The sequence below is a fragment of the Rissa tridactyla genome, chromosome 1 (assembly GCF_028500815.1).
Source record: "Rissa tridactyla isolate bRisTri1 chromosome 1, bRisTri1.patW.cur.20221130, whole genome shotgun sequence".
Lineage (NCBI taxonomy): Eukaryota > Metazoa > Chordata > Aves > Charadriiformes > Laridae > Rissa > Rissa tridactyla.
The window spans coordinates 152,007,224-152,029,725 of record NC_071466.1 but is presented as its reverse complement, the minus strand read 5'-3'; the positions used below and the strand labels follow the sequence as shown (position 1 = coordinate 152,029,725).

At 40.9% G+C, this 22,502-nt stretch overlaps 1 protein-coding gene across 8 annotated transcripts in view; it reads left to right on the top strand.

The window, feature by feature from the left end:
• The window catches only part of ERC1 (ELKS/RAB6-interacting/CAST family member 1), a 304,845-nt gene extending 283,193 nt beyond the window's left edge, over window positions 1–21,652 (top strand). For 4 of the 8 annotated variants that reach the window (XM_054188992.1, XM_054188994.1, XM_054188990.1 and 1 more), the window contains 2 exons: window positions 4,457–4,645; window positions 16,968–21,652. In XM_054188992.1, the coding sequence (XP_054044967.1) occupies window positions 4,457–4,645; window positions 16,968–17,105 (327 nt within the window). In that variant the 3' untranslated portion in view covers window positions 17,106–21,652. Of the gene's footprint in view, window positions 1–4,456; window positions 4,646–16,967 lie in introns of those variants that run through there. The other 4 variants (XM_054188999.1, XM_054188996.1, XM_054188998.1 and 1 more) reach the window with 3 other exon arrangements.
• Window positions 21,653–22,502: the final 850 nt, after the last annotated feature.

Here is a 22,502-nt window from a genome sequence, read left to right as displayed (position 1 = left end):
TAGGTTTTATTGTGTAGCATAGTTGCATCTGTATGTAACAAAGTTTGAAAATAATTTCCCACGCTCACATGAAAAATGTGATTGTTAGGAGATAAAGGGCTACCTCCATTTAACTTCTTTTCCAAGGATATTTGTTATGTCCAGTCAGAAGTTTTGAGGGGGTCTTTGGTGACGTTTTGTGTTTTTTGGTTGGGGTTTTTTTCAGAATTCCTTATTTTTTTTGCAGGATCTACAAAGAACACTCAAGGTCCATAGACCAGGCTAGCAAGCTAGAGCATTTCTGAAATTAGTTAATTCCTTGGATCTTTCACATTCATTCCGTCTACACTTCTTTGAAACACTTTTGATACAAAAACAGTGAAATTTTGACCTCATGTTATTTACTTTGACCCGGAGATTACTTGTCAAATCTGTTTTATTTTCTTCTTGATACAGCTGTTCTTCCAGGGATTTTTCTCAAATACTTAAAGATTTATGGGTAAGTTGAGAAAAATCTACAGAATTATTTTATTGCAAAATGAAGACCACTTATATGCATTACTCTGCTTTTTAGCATTCTGTAGTGAATTATAGAATCAGAGAATATATACAGGCAGCGTATGTGCAAGTAGGGTGGTCAAGCTAATAGGGGAGTGCCAAGTGTACGTATGGCACTTTGCATGGGTATTGCTGTGCCAAGAAGATGCTGTTTTCTCCTTTTTTTTTGCTTGCTCAGAGGAATCATAGGCAAGTATCTGTAAGAAAATGATTACTGCTGTTGATCCACGATCAACATGCGTGTTGATGCATGGTTCTGATAAGTAAGGCAAGTTGTGTAAGGAGATCACTTTCACAAGATCAACTGACGTAGGTGGAAAAACAGACAAGCTTTTTAGGGGTGCATATACGACTCTCTTCAAAATGGGAGCTGCAGACTTATTGCTAAGTAGCAATTTAGAAGGTATTCTCTGAAATTAACTAAGTGAAGTTAATTACTTGTTTCTGCAAAAGAAAAGTGGTTGCTTCCTTTGGAGAAGAAAGGAATGTTAGCAGGGAGAAAGGTGACCAGGTCATTAGTCCTTCTGCCTGGAGAACCCCTAATTTAAAGCTGTTGGTTGTGGTGAATGAGTCCTATTAAACATTGATTAAAACCATACTTTATTCCACAGATGTCTATGGGTAGTCAATGTCGCATTTGTCTCAGATCGACACTGCTGCACTTGTACCAGCCATTCACTGGTTTTCTTTTTCATGTAGCCACCTACGTGTTTTTGCGTATTTACATTAGACACTGCTGAGACAAACTTTTAGACACCACAGTCTCTGTATGGGAGGTGTATTCATCTTTCACAGTAAAAGTGACCAAACATTTAGATAGGTCTCTCCAACCACATTCAGTTACAAACGCCTTTTCTCATCATATATACATATTTAAATGCAAACTCTTATCATAAAAAACTTTTAAATACAGTTACTCATATTTCAGCTGACCATTGTACAGCAATAGCAGGACTACCACTGAAGAAGCAGTATTATTTCATTCTAAAGCATCACGCTCAAAGATTAAAAAAAAAAAAATCTGCAAAATCTCTAAAAACCTGAACACATTGTTTCCAAGTTGAATTTGTTTTGGAATATGTTTCAAAATGTCTTTATCAGTTGGTAGAGGCGGTTTGGGTTTGTAACAGAGATTTGTCAGGCATTTCGTGTTTCTGCTTCAGAGTTGTAGTGATTGCCTTTTTTAGTGAAACACGGTGTCAAACTTAGCTGGCCATTAACAATATTCTGAACTTGAAGGTACACTAAGCAGACTTCATTCCATGCATTGATGAGGATGGCCTAAACCTATCAGGGCAGTTAATGAATCAGGGTCGCTTTAGAAGATATTCCCAGGTTTGGTCTGTTTCCCGGTTGTTTTCCTCGAAAGCTCTACAGCTCTGAGCTGATCATGAGAACGCGATGTGGTTTATGAATCCAGCCCTGCTCTGCCTTTCCACTTAGCAAATGCTCTTACACCCTCTTGAGATAAGGCAGTGGCAGCTCTGCTGTGTGGGAAGCACAGTGCCTCTTGCTAAGTGGCTAGTTCAAATTAGATATGGCAGGAACGCAGATATAAGGGCATTTCCTACTTGACTGGCAGGGTTTAATGGATCCCAAGTGAGAGGAATGATTGCTCTGCGAACAGCTTTGGGAGGGCTGCTAGTTAAGAACTTTCACACGCCTCATTTGGCCTGTTTCCAGCTCGAGGTAAGGGGGAAGGGTACGGGAGGAATGTGCTTGGAAAGGGGACTTGTCCCTGAGCAATCAAGTTCGACTGTTGTATGAAAATCTTCCATCGTTACTTGCTAGATAGCTCTGCTTGCTTTCTGCTCACAAAGAACAGCCGGGAAGGTTAGCAAGTCGGATTCCTTTCAGACTGAAATCTGCACATCTGTTGTTATTCAATAGGCTGCGGTATCTGAAAAGAATACAAGGCAGCTACTACATTGACTGAACAGCTAGTTATTAGACATTGACTACTTAATTTTCACATTTTTATAAAACAGTGGTTTTTTAAGATGTGATATTCCATCACTCTACCCTCTGTGGGCAAACCAAATAGTAAGAAAGATAGGAAAGACATCAGTTAAATTAGAAGCATCACTTTTTTTCACCTGCACAGGCAGTATACTTTCTGATCATAATCTAGGTAAACCAAATTATAAGAAATTGGAGTAAATAGCACAAATTCAGCAAACAGCCAAAGCTGATGGATGTAATTGGCTAAGTACAGTTGTGCTTGGTGATGGAAGTGAAATGTAACAGTGTTGATGGTACTAAAATATCTGTTCTTATTGCCTTGTATACAGGAGAGCAGAGTATTCTGCCCTGCTGCAGTTTGCAGGCTTGATATGTCGAACCATTATTTTTATATGTGTGTTTATATCTGCAAACAGATGTTGTCCCAAGGCTGCACACAGAAGTAGGGTTTTTAATAAAGCACGTGAGCTCACACTCTCTGCAGGTTTCTTGTCTGTCTCCTCTACCACGGCTGCCATGTCGCTGTGGCTTTTCGTAGCTGCTGCCACCCTGATGTTCTGGTGTAGGCTGCTGAGCGCGGCTACGCTCTGCGGGACAAGGAGCCTGACATTAGTTAGCTGCTTAGCCATGGCTCTCAGATCCTCTCACTCTACAGAAATTAATCCATGTAGAACAGTGTTAGAAGCAAAAGAAGTGAGCCCTGACAGCCTTATTAAAAGGGATCGAAGCCAGAGTCTTTGTTGAAAGTAGTGCCAGCACCCTGTTCCTGTTGACTCAGAGATTATCTCCCTCCTTATTCATTAGCAGGGTCAGAGGTGTCCTATTGAAAAGATATCCCCGGCCCGCTAACAAACAGCAGGTGCAGCCCCTGCCTGGGAAAAGGAAGACAAGTTGCCAGTGGGAAGACTTTCCAGCTCTCCTAGCTGCTGCGCATCGGGGCCTCTAGCTTCGACACCTCATTTTATGGAGTGGAGGCACCAAGCCCAGTTCCTCCGTGGTTTTTCATCAGCTGCGAGTTTTGTATTACTGCGGTTTTGAATATATGCCCACAAACACCTAGAACAATATGAGGCAGTATTCTTGTGGGAGGTCATAGGGATTCCCAATATGTATTTATGCACTTGAGCTCTATATTTTTGTAAAATAAATGAAAAATGGCTCTTCAAATACTTTTTATGGTAACTGGATGGTTCCAGTTTGGATTACATTGAGGAAAAAGGATTAAATTCAGATTGGGTAAAGTATAATGAAATAAAATAGTACTTATTAAAGTCCTTTGATTTTAGTTTTGTAGTCTGTTGTATAGTTTGGCTTGCATAAAAAATGAAAGTCATTGTCTTTTCAAAACTATGGAAAACTAGATCTTAACTATAGAGAAGATTATAGAAAACTATATCTTAACTTTTTGATTAAGATACGTCTCTATCCAGTTTCTACAGTAGATATAACTTCACCTTAAAAACAAACATTTTGGCATCATTTGAAACTATTCTCTTTAGAACATGTTTATTGCCTACTTTAATTGCAATGAAATGTATGTTGGCAAAATGAGTTAAACTCTACATTGCCGTTGTAGTTGTGGACAGACACCTTTTACCAGAAACTAATTCTTAAAGCGGGGAGTTGAAATAGTTGACTGAAGCACTGCTGGATAATCAGTAGAGTTAATGCATTCAATTTAATACTGTTTCATTTTTCACCCATATCATCATTATTTCCTATATTAATCAGACAGCTATCATCACCACATCCCCTTCCCCTAGTGTACTTGGGTTTCTTTCTGCTACAGATGGAAGGTTGCTGGGTTATGGGATAGGAGTACTGGGACGGGAAGGGAGGGTGTTCAGGTTTCTTCCAGTATGATGCTGAACAAGATTGTAATTTAGAGGTTGATCTCTGCCTTCACCACTGCTTGAGTCTCAGGCTGTTCCTCACTGTCTCTGTTCTCTTATTTCAGATAATTCAGCCCCTCTTAGAACTTGATCAGAATCGCAGCAAGTTGAAGTTGTATATCGGACATCTGACAGCCCTCTGCCACGACCGTGACCCCCTGATTCTGCGTGGACTCACCCCACCTGCTTCCTACCACCTGGATGATGACCGGGCAGCTTGGGAGAAAGAGCTGCAGAAGATGACCCCGGAGCAGGTGAGTTCGTGGTCTGAAGCTCTGAACAAGGGCCTGGACTGCTGAAGGTAGGTCTTACACATGTGCCACACCAAAAGGTTGGGAAACCATTCTGTAAGTGGTGAAAACAGGAGCAAAGATCCGCTCTTCAGCTGACAGAAGGAGTCAATAATTTTTTGAATCATTGCCATTTAATATTTATTATGGAATTTCATCTGTTCTTTTACGTGTACTCGAGGCCATGCATCTACACACTCATGGGAAATCAAACTGCAAGGTACTGCTTTTGCCGTGTTTTACCTGTTAACAAATTTTAGTTGCTCTTTATAACTTAATGTAGTCATAGGGATCTTAAATCTTTTTCTAATGACATTAACCACTTATATTTTAACTGGCACATTTTTGTGAGTCACTTTACATAAACAAATACAATGTCCTTACCTTCTATTACAGTATGTTCTGCCAGTAATTTTTTCTGCTTACCCCTTTACCTGGATACCTAAATCAAGATTTGGACCCAGCGTGCCAGATGCAATACACCCACGCTTACGCACACACAAACACAGTGATTTCAGAAGTCTAACGGTATATTTCCAGGAGTTTTGGCATACAGAACTGAAAGGGTTTAATAAGAGCTTGTCTGATGAAGTCTCTAAAGAGACTGTCAATCTAGCTATAATTCAGCTACCGAAATAATCTTCCTTTCTCCCAGCTCTGGTGATGTCTTGCCTTCCTTAATCCCTTCACTGGCAGTTTTCATCTCTTGCTTTCATACTATAATTCATCATTTTCCACAACCCTTTTTTCTCATTCCTTCCTATTTCTCTTTTCAACTTTTTAATTTTATTCCTGTATTACAGAATGCTTTATTTTTTTTAGTTGAACTCATGTAAGGAACTGGTACCAGAAATAAATGTGACTAATTTTGTCTTTTTGACCCCGACTTTAGATTATAAAGCAAATTCTTTCACTAAATTATTCACTTTCATATGTCTATACTGAACTCTATCCAGCGTGCACACAAACTAGGCTAAGGCCTATATACTTAAAAATGGGTTTGCAGGTCGGTGAACACTATCTTGAGCCTACCCTGAACACTTCAGCTCTGGTTTTCTTCTCTTGTGATGTCTAAGCTCATTTCCTTGCAATTTCAACATAAGGCTGAATTTTGATAGAAAAATTGGAGAAAGCAGCTCAGCAGCCAAATTACAGGAAGCCAACAGAAGCATGTCTAACAATTCAGAAGGAAGAGCAGTCCTCTGGAGATAAATATGCCTGTAACAGGGCCTAGATGGTGCAGGACAGTTGATCTCTGTCTTTATAGCTGTCTTCGTTCATTTGTTTGATTCAACGAGTGCTCTGTGCCTCACTCAGTATCTAGATGGAGGATACATTTGCCTCTACAGCCTGACACATTCCTTTTCCCTGCAGAGCCTGCTAGCCCCTACACAACCAGAGTCAGCATTTTATTTACCTCTTGGGTTCTGTAACCGCTGATACAGGATTAACAGTTTTTCAGTATAATGCATGCCATCCTCATGTATTAAAGATGTATGGTTTCTATGTTATAGATGAAAATACGAGGCATACCATTTTGAACCACCTTGTCTGTCAGATTGGGATGAAGCCTTGCATGGCAAAACCTGTAGCGCATATGGGAGGCATCTCTGAAAACAAAAGTAAAGGCTGGATGTGGGTAAAGTTTGGATAGCCCTGAAATAAATTGACTAGTCTGTTATAGCTGTGATGGTCTTTGAATATAATCAAGATCTGTGGGGATAGGTGATATCTTCTATTTGATCAAGAGTCTGTGGGTAAAGAAAATAGAAAAGGCTTTCTTTGGCAAGTTCTTCTGAATAGACAGTCAGCCTAAAAACATCATCGCTTTGTCCAGTTCTGTGTACTGGTTTAATAAAAGATAATATTTCTCATTGAAACTTTGCTAGTCCATTAGCAACATTTATGGGTTACACAGTAAAGAAAGCATTTAAGTATAAATTGTGAGGAAAAGAATTGTCTAAGTTGTCCTGGAGAAGAGAAAAGATGTGTTTTTGTATCCTCTCCCATTATTGTCTTAATTCTGCATTGCTGTTGCCACAGTTGTTTAAAGTTACTACTCCATTTGTGATTCCCATGAGCAGCTAACATCTGCTAAAATAAAATGTAGCATTCTCTTCTGCTTTCCCATACTCACTTAGATTGTATTTAGCAAGCTTCAGTTGAAAAATACAAACTAATGATATATTTCAATTTGCAAAGCACATTTTTCATTTAAGTCGTGGAGCTTTTCTGCTTCTAACTGCAGAATTTCCTTTGTGTTTAAAGTATTCCCATGGGGGGTGGGAATCGGTTCTCCAGATTCGCAGAAGCCCATCATAGAATACCCATTTTGCATCTTTGGAATTTTAATGAGTTTTGTAAATTACTTCAAATCCAGTGCATTAAATTCACTCCTGTCCCTTCTAATATGCTCTTCTGTCGATAATGCTTCACAAGCCTCAGTGGGAAAAAATTAATCCTCTTGAATGTTAAGAAGTGCTAACATGATTAGGGAGGATACATTTAACTGAACACCAATAATATTTAAGAATGATGCCAATGTATCCACTTCTCACCAATGAGATTATTTCGTTTGTTTTGGATGGTGGTTTTTTTTTATAAATAGTTGACAATTCATTTTCATATTGCTGCTTTTGGAGCTGTGGTTTCCCACTGCAGCAGCTATTATTGGCGAAGGTTGGTGCTGCTGTGTTTCATCACAGCTGATATACCCTGTAGGTCTTTCACACCTGCTGGGGCGGCTCAGGTACAAATAGCAGGAGTTTTCTGTGGCTTCTTCTGGTGGGTAAAACTAGTATATGAAGTAGATGTAAGCTTTTCACCCTTGCAGCACATCCACAGTGACCACAGTAACTAATGTGCAAGTCATTGTCGGAAAAGCATCTGGCAGCATCAACACCATGGTTCTAAGGGCAATTTGTTGCCACATAAATAATTTTGTGGACTCTCAAAGTTTGATTGATAATTGGTACCTCTCATGTATAATAGTTTCTTTATGCTACCATTAAGTTCAGCTATGTTCCTTGCTGACTTCAATTGATTTTAATCAAATTATGGGGCCAGGATGCTATATCATTCTTTGTTGGCATTTGATCAAAGACATTTTGTAAAGCTGACTTACTGTAGTAGAATTTTGGTCCAATTGTAATGAAGGCCTGAAGCCAGCACTTTATGAGTATACGGTATCTCAAGACCTAATCTAAACTAGTATAGTACATTAAGTTGTGGACAATAACGAATCTACAGTAGTTGGTACCGTGTCATTAAGGTACTCATGTGGTAGAAAATATTCCTTTGAGTCAGTTCTGACCCAATGTCCCCAAAGAAGTTAACCAGCGCTGTTTCTGGAACTGTCCTCCTTTGACCTGTTTATGTCCTGCTCAACTTTTCTTATTAAAAAAATTTAAGTTACCAGAAGGAATGAAGAATCTTCCAAGTCTCGACACTGAGAAATAAAAATTCCATTCATTCATTATAAATAATTGCATTATCCTAGCAATTTCTATTAAATACAATATTTTCTTTCACTTTGTCCTAAACATATCATTATGTTAATATTCTTGGACTGTGTAGAACTACTGCTACGTTTCACGTTTCAGATGGTTGTCTTTAAATGAGGGATTTTATTCCTATATGAAAGGAAATGACATTAAGAACATAATGATATGGTCCACATTTTTATTTATAGCTTGGGTTTTGTTTTTCTCTTCTTTTTACAAGAGGAAAGAATGGAGTAGAAAAAGGAACTTGCTGAAAATCATCATTTAAATAGTTGCTAGTGGTGTACTGCGCTGTGGTTGGAAGTAAAAGCAAAAAGAGAAAGTAAAAAGAGACAACCAAAGAGAGCAACCAGGTATTAGTAGTAGGCACCAGTGTTTGTACTGTTAATAGCTTAAGCAGTATTATAAATGCTTCTTATCTCTTCAAATCCAGCTCTAAAACGTGTGGAACCTCATATTATGGAGAGCTTCTTATTTTCAATAGTTCCTACGGTCATTCTGAAAAAAATATTTCTTACAACGCAAGAGGACCTATCTGATTAAAATAATTTTCTTCATCCGAGGAGTAGTAGGAGGAGGCATTTTGCTCCCTGCCATTGCTGCCTCTTTCCAGCCATATCCAACACATCCTGGCTTTGTCTAGGCTGATGGGGGTCCTGCCTATTTCTGCTGCCCCCAGGCACCATTTTTTTCTCACACAATCAACCTGTTCCTCTTTCCCCAGAGGTGTTTCCGACAGCATTTGTGCCCGACCTGGGCATCAAAAGCAGCCTGCAGGGCCTGGGCAGGTTGTATTTCCATGAGACACTCTCTCAGAAGACACCTGCTATGGCAGCTTGTCTCACCCCCCTGCTAACATGGTGCTGCACCTATGATTGCTTCGGCTGTGAGTTACAGAGAGAGGCGCTTTTGAAAAATCGTTATGGTCGTAGAAGAGCCTTTGTAGTGAAGAAAGGTTGTCTTCCCTCTCCCTGTGTGTCAGCTTCAGCCAAAGCACAGATCATCTAGGGATTCCTACTTACTAATCCTCTCCCATGTCTTTTCTGCTCAGCTGCTCAAAGACAGAGGAAGGAAAAAGGTGATAATGTCGCTTCACTGTATCAGCTAAATAGTCATGGCGTGGTTCCAAGGAGCATAATTTACATTGCACATAATTCACATTTCACTCTCAGCAAAGTTGATGTTAAGCTTTTCCTATGAAAAGACAGCAGACCGCATGTATGTAGCTTTCAGATTCCACTTAAAAACTTGCATATATGCTGGCTGAATTTTTTAAACACACATTTTGATTTGTTATACAAACAATATTGTAAGCGGGATAAACTTTTCTCTAAATTACAAATAGCTATTTTATAAACATCCTGTGTACTTTGTGCAGATTCTGCTTGCATTCTTACTTCTGTATCATCTATGAGAAATTATTCAACTTATTTAGTTTCTGTAAAGAAATTACTCTGCCATGTTTTGCATTTAGTCATTCTAAATTACTCTGTTACTTCAGAGTTTACCCTGTCTTTCTTCTCTGACTGCTCTTCCATTAGCTTGTTATCTTCCCCACCTGATTTATGTCATTTATTTTTAATTTGTAATCTTATGGGAATGCATAATGTGTTTTAAAGTTAAACAGCCCACTTCTGGTCTCTGTTAGAAATTAGAAGTAATAATTGCAACAATTTATATCCTTCTTCATGTCCAAATGTATTTCCTGAGTTTAGTTGGGAAAGTAATGGGTATAGGAACTCTCTAAAATTATATTAAATTAATGTTTTGGATGAGGATGAGAACTTGGGATCAGTGTCATAATTCTTAAATACTGGTTGAAGTCACAAACGTTATCATAAGTTGACCGTATCCATAATACTATAACATTATCCATTTTTATTTGTGCATGGAATTTCTAATTTTAATTAATATACTGTCATACTATCTTATATAATATACTGTCAATCAGTAATATTAACTGTTCCTAACTTGAAAAGAGATATAAAGGGAAAAAGCAGCCTTCCAGTACCTGAAGGGGGCCTACAGGAAAGCTGGGGAGGGGCCGTTTGCAAGGGCACGTAGCGATAGGACGAGGGACAATGGTTTTGAACTAGAGCAGGGTAGATTTAGATTAGACATTAGGAAGAAGTTCTTTACAACGAGGGTGATGAGACACTGGCACAGGTTGCCCAGAGAGTTGGTGGAGGTCCCATCCCTGGAGACATTCAAGGCCAGGCTTGAGGAGGCTCTGGGCAACCAGATCTAGTTGAAGATGTCCCTGCTTACTGCAGGGGGGTTGGACTAGATGACCTTTAAAGGTCCCTTCCAACCCAACACATTCTATGATTCTGTGAAAAACATTGCTTTAAGGACATGGTCAAGTGTTTCATGTGTATGTGTCTGGTGTGTCTAAAATTCACTGTGCTCTCATTTCAAGCAGTTCCTACAAGCAGATGGTGTACCAACCTGAGCTATTACCTTATTTTTTCAAGGGCAGCTCACCTCTCCCTGTGTTTTATTATTAGTAACAAGTTCTGTTACTCTGTGCGTTGCTTGGACACTGTGGTCCTCATGGAAGCTTTTTGCAGCATCTCCTGCTGTGAGCTACTGCTGTGGGTTCTGCTTGGCCATGCAGGAGTCTCTGGGGTAGCCTCTGTGAGCATCCTTCCTGGATAAAAAGAGCCACAAGCAGGAACAGGTGGGTCCTCTGTTGGCTTATTGGGGTTACTGGATTGCATAGACCAAAATCCGATGGGAATTTCTTTCTTGGAATATCCATCAGAAATTTCAGAGCTAACAGGATTCCAAACGAGTTCATAATAAACAAAATTAACTTCCTCTTAAAGAGAAATAAGTAACGTGGAAAGAGTAGAAAGGGCTCCAGCTCTGATCCTGAAATAGCCGGGTGCGTGTAACTTCATCTTTTCATCCAAGTACTTCCTGCTTTGTCCTTCTCTGGTTTGTGCTCTGCGGGCACAAAACCAGCACTGTTAAAAAGTTTTTCCAAAACTCATCAGCTAGGACATATAGGAGAGGTATTTAAGATTTGCCTTGTAGACAGGTGAACGTTCCCGGTGTTTATGACTAAACAGGCAGAGCCCCTATGGGGCCGCGGAGGTCTCATCCATCGGCAGAGAGAGCACGGGCCAAGGTACAAGCCCAGCATGAAGGGTGCATCACGGAGTAATTCTGGCAGCGTTTAGCAATCTGGCTTTGAGAGAGTACACTGACACCTAAAGTAATGCATTGCAACTGAAACTAGGAGACGTAGCCACCTAACTCTTCTTCACAGTCCCTTTATTGTGCAGAATCGTGAGCTGTTAGGGATTAAGGTGTGGGGTTTGCCTGCATTATGCGTGCTTAGGTCAGCGGGGCCTGGCCCTAGCAGATAGCCCTGTGATACAGGCAATAATTATTATTTCTTCTGCTTAGCCACAGAATAACAACTTTCTGTACACACTATAGCAGCATGAATTTTCAGTTGATAACGTACAGCAGAATATACATGAACAGAAAATTGTCCTCTGACTGTGAAATGATTGCTGCTGTTGCTGGAGGATGGACATATTTCCTGCAAGTGTGGGATTTGCAGAAAAACTTCTCAAGTCAAATGCAAAATATAACTTACGTCCCCATTTATATAATTTTGAAATTAATTCATTACCAAGGAAATAATAATATTTCTGCTATTTACAAAGCTTATAGATGCTGAGGAATGCAGGATAAATCCCATGTGCACAGTTATTTCAAAGATATGCTGCAAGAGCCCTCGCCAAATTTTTCCAGGGTTTTTTCTCAAAATTGGTTGTAAAATCTATTCAAGTGTATTTAAAAGATGTTTTTAAAGTTTACATTATTTTTAAAAGACATGACAGAATGTTTAATTTGAAATCTTACTTTAAATTTTAAATGCGTGTGTTTAAAATATTTTGAAAAAGCTAACATAAAAACAAAATTTCCAGATAGAGCAAAATTATTTAAGGGTCTACATAAAAAATTTCTCTTTCTTTTATGGTTTGGTTTGTTTTATTTTGGCAGACTGGGATTTCCATATTCCTAACCCTTTCTTTTGGCCCTCTCATAGGTCTATAGTTGAGAAATAAAGGTTTGTATGCAATTGGTTCTTGCTACTTCAAACGTACGTGTTTACACCGATTGGTCTGGGAAGATGCAAAAGCTCTCAGACGTTTGCCTGAGATGCGATGTAGTTTAACTTATTTTGAGGCAAAACAAAGGTTAAGATTAAATCAGTTGAATTTCTTTTTGATGCTTATTTCTGTTACTTTAAGCTCGAAATATGTTTTTCAGACTAACCATAGCCTGATCCAGAAACATCTAAACTTTGGAGAAACATATTTCCAGATCCCAGTATTATAGCCCTATGGAAGTCCTGCAGTTAACTTTCTTTTCGTGCTGCTCTACAAGCACCTCATATTCTGTGTTCAGTTTTACTGTCCATAGCCTGAGATGAGATGCTACTTTATTTTTGTTTGCCTTTTTTCATCAGTGGTTTTGTGGAATTACTAACGAGAGGAAAATAACACTTTGGGGAGTAAACCTCCTCCGTATAAATAATTCTAAAGGATCTGAGCTTAGCGTTCCTTTGTTTACATTACGGGAGAAGCAAAGGCCACAAAGGTTCTGCAGAGCAGTACCGCAATTCACCTAGTGCGCATGTAAAACCATAGCATCCTGTTTCTTAACTATGAAGTTACCTTCCCTCTGAATGTCAATTGATCTTTGAATAAGTTCTGGAATATCTTGGACCAGAGAAGCACAATGCAAGCTAAGTTCATGGTGAATTGTTTGGGATTTTTTTTCACTGATGGAGTTTAACTATAAATGGAAAAGTATTCCTGTCGTGACTTGCTCTAAACCCAGGAAGGAAGGCAGCAGCGGTGAAAAGTATCTGAATCTATTGTAGGTTATCTGCAAGCTTCCATTCCCCTGGGATGCTGACGGTCCTTTCTGTTCTTCTATCCAAAGATAAATACTATGAAGCACTTCTGGGGTCCTTGCTATCCTTTTCTTTCTGAGCTGTCTATTTTTACTTGTCATCAACTAGGCAAACGTATCTGGCCTTGCCTTCTCTTTTTTGGTCATTTCTGTCAGGCGAGTGTATGAATCTCCTCATATCCTCAGCTGAAAATGCCAACAAAAAAGGACTGTTGTTAACACTCCTTTATTTTCATAGAAAAATGTCAGGGGGAAGTTAATACCGTTTCCATTTGCATTCACAAGAAGAAAAACTAGGAAATCATGAGCCATATTGATAGTAATACTTTTAGAGAAACTTCCTTAAAAAATGGACAGCCAAACACTTAGGTGAATCGAGTTATACCATGGAGAACAGGATGTTCCCCATTAAGGAGCTCGTCTGAATGAGGAGTGACGTGTGCTGCTCACAGCTGTTTCTGAAAGGAATGACGTAAACAGAGATGACATACGTGATATAGAAATGCTGCAACCAGCCACATAGTCAATTAAGATGTCTTTGTTTAAATAGAAATCCCATTACTAAACCTAGATGTTCTGAAGCTAGCAAACTCAACGCAAGGCTAGCATTGCTACTTTTTTCAAAGACGTTTCATCACAGACATCTGCCAGCCAGCTGTGTAGACTTTCTGTCTACGCTAATTTGCAAAGTATTATTGCTGGCCTTCGGCATTCAGAGCCGTCTTCTTTTGGGCTCTTGCTGGTCAAAAACGTATTTATTGGAAATATTTTCTTCATGTGGTTAATTTGGTTGCTTTTGTTTGATTGCATTTGATTTATTTTAGCTTTGAAGTGGGCTTATTTTGTTGGGCTTACCTTGATTTTATAAGGAATCGTCATACTTTGCATGCATTCGCGTAAATGATGATGAGTACAGCAAGAAATTTTGAGGCGTCACTGACTTTGCAGTACTGCCCCACTGAAAACAACGTCCTGCAGGATTCTCTCCCTTGTCCACCAACCTCCTTCCAGTTTGGAAGGTTAATCTCTTTGAGGTGCTTTTGTATTTGATTATTTAATTGCTTTGCCCTTTCCTGGAGCTTCACCTGGAGGGTTCGGCTGAGGCTCCCGGAGGAGGGATGCTGGCTGAGCAGGTGGTTGGTGCTGGACCCGCAGGGAGCCGGCCCCTGCTTTCCCTGCTAACACTGCCCTCTCCTGGTTCTCCTCCTGCGGGACCGGGAGCCGAGGCCGCTTGCAGGAGGCGGGTAAAGAAAAGGAGAATCACATCGTTGGCTTCTTCTCCTGTTACTTATTGTCTCTCACGACCTCCCACCCTTCTGAAGAACGGCGCCGTGAAATCTTTGCGCTGGCCCAAGAAGCCAAGGAAGACCTGCCTCAGAGTTCAACGTCCAAACCAGTCCTGTGAATTGACCAGCGTTTTGTGGGTTTGCAGGCTGCTGTAACTGGGGCCGCCTGAATCCCTGGGGTTTCACTAGGCCGAGCAACCTGAGACTCAGAGGTAGCCCCTGAAACCCAGTCTCCTGGCTTTCAATATCCCGCACTGCTCCTAGCTGGCTGCGCTGCCTCTTTCAATCCTGCTTGTTGACTGGACCTCTCCTAGGCTTATCCATCCATTGCAAGTTTCCGACTAATAACTCTGCCAGGCTGTTGGAACCAAGCTAATCGCCTGTCCACAGCGTGCCGTTTCTGAGCCATTATGGGTTACTGCTGAATTTCCCCCCCTCCTCCCCTTCTCCCCCGAGAGCCCTTACAGAGCCCAGAGTGCTCCCCTCCCTCTCGTTTTCCCCACTTCGCCAGCTCATGTCACTCGGCGGAGCAGGATCAGGTTGCTTTTGCATTGTGATTCTTGGCATGAGCCCCTCTCGGATTCGTGTAGCTGTTCTGTGAGTACGGCAGCCAGTAGGAACAAAGCACATAAGAGCACATTAAACTAACATTCAGCACGCAAAGCCCAAATAATTTACTATATGCTACCCTGCCTAGTAAAGGGAATAGTGTAGCAGGCTTACCCTTTTAATTTCCTTTCTCTCACTTTCGTCTATAGAAGTCTATACCATAACTTCCTTAAAAAGCGTTTCTATTTATTCTATAGTTGTTCTTCGCCTGTTTGTTTTTATGCAGTATTTCTTGCAGTAACAATCTCCTGTGCTTTGCTTGATACCATCAATAAACAGAAACGTACTGTTGTATCTGATTTGAATTTTAATTGTAGAAATATAACCTTTCCCACTGTGTTGTGCTCTTATGGTGGTAAAATGATCCCTGTTGTCCTGCTGCCTGACGGGTCTCTCTTTTTAAAACCTACAAGGAGTGGTGTTACAGAAGTACAAAATATAGATCAAGAAATGTGTGTACTGATGATCAGTTACCCCTTCAGAGATGAAAAATTCCAATTTGACATTATTTCCATGTCATACATTAACACAGTAGGGTTCCAATAAAAATATGAATCACTTAGAAATAAGACATGTCACAGGACTGACAGATAATATTAGAAAAAAAAAAAAGAAAAAAAAAAATTTAAAAGAAAGTTCAAATACAGATAAGCTAGTCGCTACAGCTGCTCAAAATGACACAGAACTTGTGCAGAAGCTTGCAATAGACTTCAGAATCCATCTAAGTGTATGTACCTGCTACAAATATGCTTGTCTTATATTCATAGGGAATATACTTTATTAGAAGAAAATAATATCACTGAAAAAACCAGAAGACTTTCTTGGATATGTAGTATATGAAAGTATGTGAAAGAGCTATCTACATGAAAGCTTATCCAATCTATCTATCTGTATCATTTGGTCTAGTAAGAGATGCTGCTTCCCTTCATTCTGCTAGATTCTTAGACCACTGTGAGTACAGTAATCCCTAAAATGCTTGCACAAATTACAGCTTTACTTGGGATTCTGCACAGTTCACAGGCTAGCATGGACTTTATCAATTGCTGGGCAGATAAACAGGTTACTGAAGGCAGATGTTTCCTGCTCTTCACTAAAACTCTGTGGGCCCCTGATTCTGGCAAAGGCTTTAGGCTCAGAGAGAAAAATTATGTTCACATATACTCCAATATGTTGTGTGGCGTGATTTGTAACACCGCTCGTTGGAAAACCAGTTTATAGACTGTAGGCGGAGTGAATAAGAAAGTTTTGAAGTTCCCCATCTTGTTCTGAGCCAATTATAGTAATCTGAACAACGAATAATTCAACAGGAAATGCAGAGTTAGTAAACAAAACCCATGTATCCTCCACCACAGTTGTGTATCGTCACCTTATGACTGTGTTAGGAAACACAGCCTCTGAAAACTATTAATTCCACAGAAAAAATAGAATTCTGGTTAATTCTGTGTTATGTGTAATTATGTAACATTTCCATTGATTTCATACATGAAGTAATTCTGAAGTGATGTCCTATTAAATATCCTGTTGTTTATGAGTCAAAAGTGAAACTATTCAAAATCATGTACTAATAAACTGCTGTATTGCTTCTGGAACACGGTGGCTTTCAGAAAAACATTCTACAGAGGAAGCTTTTCTAACATTTATCATAAAACAATTTATTCAGGAATAGTTAAGGCAGTTTTCCCATGTGGATATGGCCTTAACTGGGGAGGTCACAAGCCTGGTCCTCTAGAGTGAAAAAGTGAAATAAAGAGGGGGGAGATCATCCAGTTCTGGTGGGGAGTCACCAAGGGAAGATGCCAATCCTGGAAGTGCCCAGCATGTTACACTTCTGCTAGCTGCCTTTCTAAAACTGGTGGTTTGGCTTAGAGCTGAGCCTGCTGGGCAGGTCTCGTTGTCCTGTGAACATATCTAATAGCAGAGAATGACCATGCCTCTGTGTGTTTCTTGCAGCTTCATGATGAGTTAGAAAAGGGCGAGAAGGAAAGCGCAGAGCTGCAGGAGTTTGCCAATGCCATCTTACAGCAGATAGCGGATCACTGCCCTGACATCCTGGAGCAAGTCGTCAATGCACTTGAGGAGTCGTCATGACCTCGGCCACTAGCCCCACCGGAGCAGCACACCAGTGGCCAAGCCCAGTCAGTCCAAGGAGCCATGAGAGTGGATAGGAATGTGAAAAACAGAAAATGGAATAGAAACTTCTGGTGCACCTTTTACAAAGAAAACAAAAGCAAAAAAAAACCTCTAAAAACTACGTGCTCTCTAGGTTCTTCCAGTCTATGATTAATCAGTCATGTTTGCATTCATCTTCTCACTGCCTTTCTACTTTAGAATCCGATTCCCCGTTGACTTTGTGGATGGTGACTTCTGGATACGGCTAACCAAAGCTCTTCCATGTGTCCTGCACAAAGAAGAGGGGATCCACAGAATACAAGCAGCTCTAGTGCTCCATGAGGTTGCAGAAGGATAGCCCTTGCCTTTCATTCATTTATTGCTTCTTTTTAATTTCTTTTACTTTCTTTCTTTTTTTTTTTTTTTTCATAAAAGCTGAAAGCCTGAATTTCATAGTGCTAAATCCAAACCTGAGTGTGCTCTGATTATGGCTCACAACTGGCCAGCGTCAGCTAGCTAGCTCGGGTCGTGCTGCCTGTCTTAATGTTTCTTATGTTCTTAAATAACAGAGGGAGGAAAGGAAAGTTTCCCTATTTGTTCCTGTTAGTCACTTCATCTAGCAGCTGGGAAACAGGGTATGCATACTGGTACTTTCTGTTTGCTTAACTTTGACTTTTATTGTTCACTGATCTGACTCCGAAGTGCTGAGTGGGGCATTTTTTCAGGTAACTGTTTTCATCTGTTGATTTCTTGGGTTTTTTATCTGCGGTTTCCCATCATAGGTCTCTGTCCCTTAAGTTCTTATTTTATAGAGAGCTCTCTCCCTTCAGGTAGGTGTGGTCAACAGGTCAGCTCCCAGCTTTAGCTTGTATAGTTTGTCCATTGCCAATTTTTCAGGCCGCAGCTTTGTGAACACTAGCTGCCATCAGAATAATCTTAGGCATTTTGTAAATGAGCAAATTGCATCATTTAGCTTGAAAGTATAAATTTAAAGCTAAGCTAGGTAAATTGGTAACATAGTTCCTACTATAATTATAATTTAATTTATTTCGGTTTAGCGTAGGTTGACGAGGAATGAGTTTGAGTTCAGACCAATAACCCATTCTTATGAAGAGGAGCATCTCTGCTGGAGGTGGCACCCAGCTGAGTAGATAGGTATAAAATCACAGCTTTAGTTAAACCAGTGCAATTCTTATATGTATATGGGAGCCCTTAGTCTTTGACACTCGTTAAAGCCCTTGCTGATAGGCAATATGACCTGAAATAGCAGATCTGTTTATCATTGTGGTAGCAAGTCAGAGTCCTATTTTGTGAGTAGGACTTGGGTGTTCATTCTTGGGCTATGCATTAATGGGGAGACACGTTTTTTCCTGACTGCCAGTGGTTATGTGTGTCTGGGGGCATCTGCGGGACAGAACCCTTTAACACGTCCCCATGTGCTCCTTAAAGGAGTTGTTCCCCTTTAGCTTTCTCATATTACTTAAGAGAATGAGGGGAGGGGGAAAGGCGACCAAATATCAACACAGCAGTGGAAGAAATAGTCACTAGCTAATTATGAATCCTCTCAGTAAACCTCTCATTCAGAGCCTGAGGTTTAATTCCATATGACTGACTGACTACATTTTGAGCTTAATCACTAAACCGTTACACTAAGGAAAATGTTTCCAGCCCTTTCAGGAAAACTGCATTTCTTATGTCTTTCAAATCCAGAGCACAGCTCCTCTGTAGGTCTTTCACACCTTATTTTTATCTTAAGAGGTGATCAATTGCTTCCAACAGAAAGGAGATGGCAAAAGTTTGAGTAAGGGAAGATGTATGCTGTCTTTTTTTCAAAAAAGCATTGAAAATTGGGCAAAACTGACACCTTATATACCTACACACCTACACCTAAATCACATCCCAATTCATTCTTCTGTAATGATTCAGCAGAAGGAACTGGATCCATAGCCATGGTGTCCACTAGGAAGAAATCTGTAAGTCTCCAAAGAAGAGGTGATTCACACCTTTTCGATGTCTTGAACTGCCAGTGCTTTGCAAATCAGGAAACGTAGCTTTAGTTCTCGCTGCAGGAGTAGCCTGTGTCTGAAGCTTTTTTTGTGGTGGATGAAGAGAGTAATGGGAACCTGAATGTGTGCAAGGGGGGGACACCGGAAGGCATGTAGACAGTGACTGTACATACCATTGAGCCGTGCCTCATCCCAGAACCGCCCCTTTGGTCCCATTATTTGAGTCAGCACGTTTCGATAGGAGCTGTTGTTTTGAAATCTTTCCTCTTGCTTTTTCTTCATCACCCCTAATTACTCACTCAAGGAATTTAATGCCGCCTGTAAAAGCATCAGAGCCATCAGCCTAACATCATCGCGCCACCGCCACCACTCCTGACTATCTCATTAACTTATATGGTCAAATCTCCAGCTGCCCTGGTTCCCTGCTGTAAAACAATCCCTCCTCTGTGAGAAGCTGTGGAATTTCCCTTATCGATGGTTCAAATGACTCCTGCTTGTAAACCTCTTACTGAGATGTTCCTTGATAGCGTTTCTGCTGCAGGCAGGGGCAGGGGGAGGGGATGGGAACAAGGGGTGGTCGCTTTGGGCTGTCATTTCAATTCCCTGGGTTTACTGCATTGCCCGCGCATTGCAGAAAAGCCCAGAGTTTCAGTGCGGGTTCTTCTGCGTCTTTAACTCAGCTGCCAGCCTGTGGCCACGTTTCTAGAAAGTGGCTGAGCCAAAGGCACTTTGCTGTCATGACAGCGTGCGCCGGATCCGTGCATCGGCAGCCAGGTGAAGCTCACTGTTTACACATCTCCGGGCCTCTTCCCTGAGAGGATTTGTCAAGCCTGGCTAGTTTTCACGCTGGCCATTTGGTCTTTTATCTGCCAGCCACACACCTGCTGTTCCTCCCATCTGGATTGTTGGGTCTTTGCAATTTTTCTCGTTAACTGCCATTATCTTCTAGGTCTTCTGGGCTTCCCATCTTAAACATTGATCTTAGACCTCAGTAAAGTGCTTTCAGGGAGAGAGCAGATCTCATTTAGGAACAGACTTGATCCGACTTGATCTCCATTGAACTATTTCAGATAATCTCTCTGATCCTGTGTCCACAGAGACCTTGTCATGGTGAATAGCTTGAGGAACTGTGTGATTTGGAAGGTGCTGCTGGCCACAATTTAATGCCGAACCTGACCAGTGGAAACTTTTTCTTTTCACTGGCATGGAGTGCCATGCCTTAGGGCAACGGAGGGATTTTGTTGTCGTAGTCCATCACGAAATTGCATATCAGGCACATGGCAGAAGGGCCGTACATGTGCACGTACTGCGATGCTCATCCAGTTGCCTAACCCACCACTGCTCTTTTAAAATCTTCTACCCAAGTGTCAGCAGACAGGCAGATGCAGACAGTTTCCTCACACAGCGGTCCTGCAACACAGCAGCTCTAGGAAATCAGGGGCCCTTCCCAGGGAGCCTGGGGAAACTTGCTTTTTCTTCTCCTGTTGAATGAAGTTCCATTTGCTACAGGAGCTGTGAAAGTTTTAGTTACTTTAATTTTATTTTTTTTCTTTCAAGCTGTCATTTGTAGAGAAACGGAGAGATGTAAGGACTGAAGGAGCTGTCTGTAGAAAATTAAACAGGTCATTTTAGCTGGGTTTGGGCTAAAAAATAACTCGAGCCTGAAGCCCACATACAGTGTAAAAGCTGACACCCCAACTACGCTTGTTCATGATATCCACGAGTCCAAGTACATATTTTCCTCTGAATCCAGCCTCATGTAAAACACTAAAAGGACATTACAACACTAGAATTGCAGGGTGAGGATGCGAACACTGTTTGCGATTGGAAGAAGAATTGCCTGGCGTGCTCCCAAACGAAGCTCTAAGCTTCTAGTATTCTCTCTCATTTTGACTGCCTTTAACCAGCTTTCCCTCTAGAAAATGCCAAACCCTCCTCGGAGTATCTGATTTTTGCCAAGTATGGGGGACAGAAGGTGAAAGTCTGACGTGATGCACAAAACTGTGTGTGCCGTTTCTGGTTGCATGGCTGGAATATCCCTTCTCTAGCAAATTTTCTGGTACTTTGGGGCTCTCGGTATTTTGCACAAGGGAGCGTTAATGTCATAAATCTTGTAGACATAACCCTGTTTTTTTGAACCAAAGGGGCACCTCTTTTCATTCGCCCTGTAATTCCTACCCGTTCTGCTGCTAGTGCTCAATTTGTTGGGAAATTTCTACGTCTGATAAAGGTTGACAGGGTTGAGTCCCCACTCCTGTACTAATTGCCAATCGTTGCCACCAAAGGGGTCTTTACAAAAGAAGTAGAGTGTCACGCACTGATACCATTTTAAAGCAAAGTTTTCACTACATAAGTAACCCATGTATTTCTCAAATGACTCCGATGAAATGCAAAAGGGAAATAGTACAATCAGGCCTCTGATATTTAAAGGAAGCCTCTACTCAGCTCAACGCCCGCACTGAAAGAGGGAACCGGAGAGGCTGCAGAAGGCTGTGGATAACTAACACTGCCCCAGCGAAGCCGGTGGGGTGGGAGGGTCGGGCACGGGGCATCGCGCCTGGCAAGGTCAATTCTGCCAACCCATCTTGTCAGCGTGGCGAGGAAAACGAGTGTCGGGGCGGGGGGAGGGTGGGATTTTTAAAGAAAATAATGTTTTTAATTGTTTTTTTTCACGTAAATGGAAGGAACCTTACGCAACAGCAAATCCTTCTGAACAAAATGGCTGTGTCTGCTGACTGTTTTTAAAAAAAAAAAAAAAAAAAAAAGAAAAGAAAAACTCTTTCAAAACTTTTTAGTGTCAAAAGCATAAACACAGAAATCCTGACTTTTTCCAGTGTGTGTGGTGAGTGCTGTAACCCTGTCATCAGTATCTCCCCTGACTTTTTCAGGGGTGTTTTTTTCCTGTTTTGTTTTCTGCTTGTCGATATTGTCTGTGTGGTCCTAAGGCTGGGGCAGTTACCAACAATGTGTGTCTGTTGTCGGATTAAAAAAAAGATAGTAGTAGAACTGAAAAAGATGTGTTTTAAAAAATATATATAAAAATAAATTTCATCAAAAGGAATTCAAGTAAAGAAGCAACAAAGCCATGACTCCTCCTCTCGGGTTTGTACGGAAAAGGATTTGTGGGCTTATAATTATAACCAGTTGCCTTTAACAGGCTTTAGAGGCCCAAGGCAGCTTGGCCTCTTGGGAAGTGTTACGAACCCTGTATAAATTCCTGCTTTCCCAGGTTTATACTGTACACATGTAATACAGAAATGGGCAGAATGAAAGAGTATTTTGGAAACCAGTCTGTTCTTGTAATGGTTGTCTACACCAGGTGTCCCTTAAGGTAGGAACCATTGATGTAAATGGGCCAAACGCTTTGGCC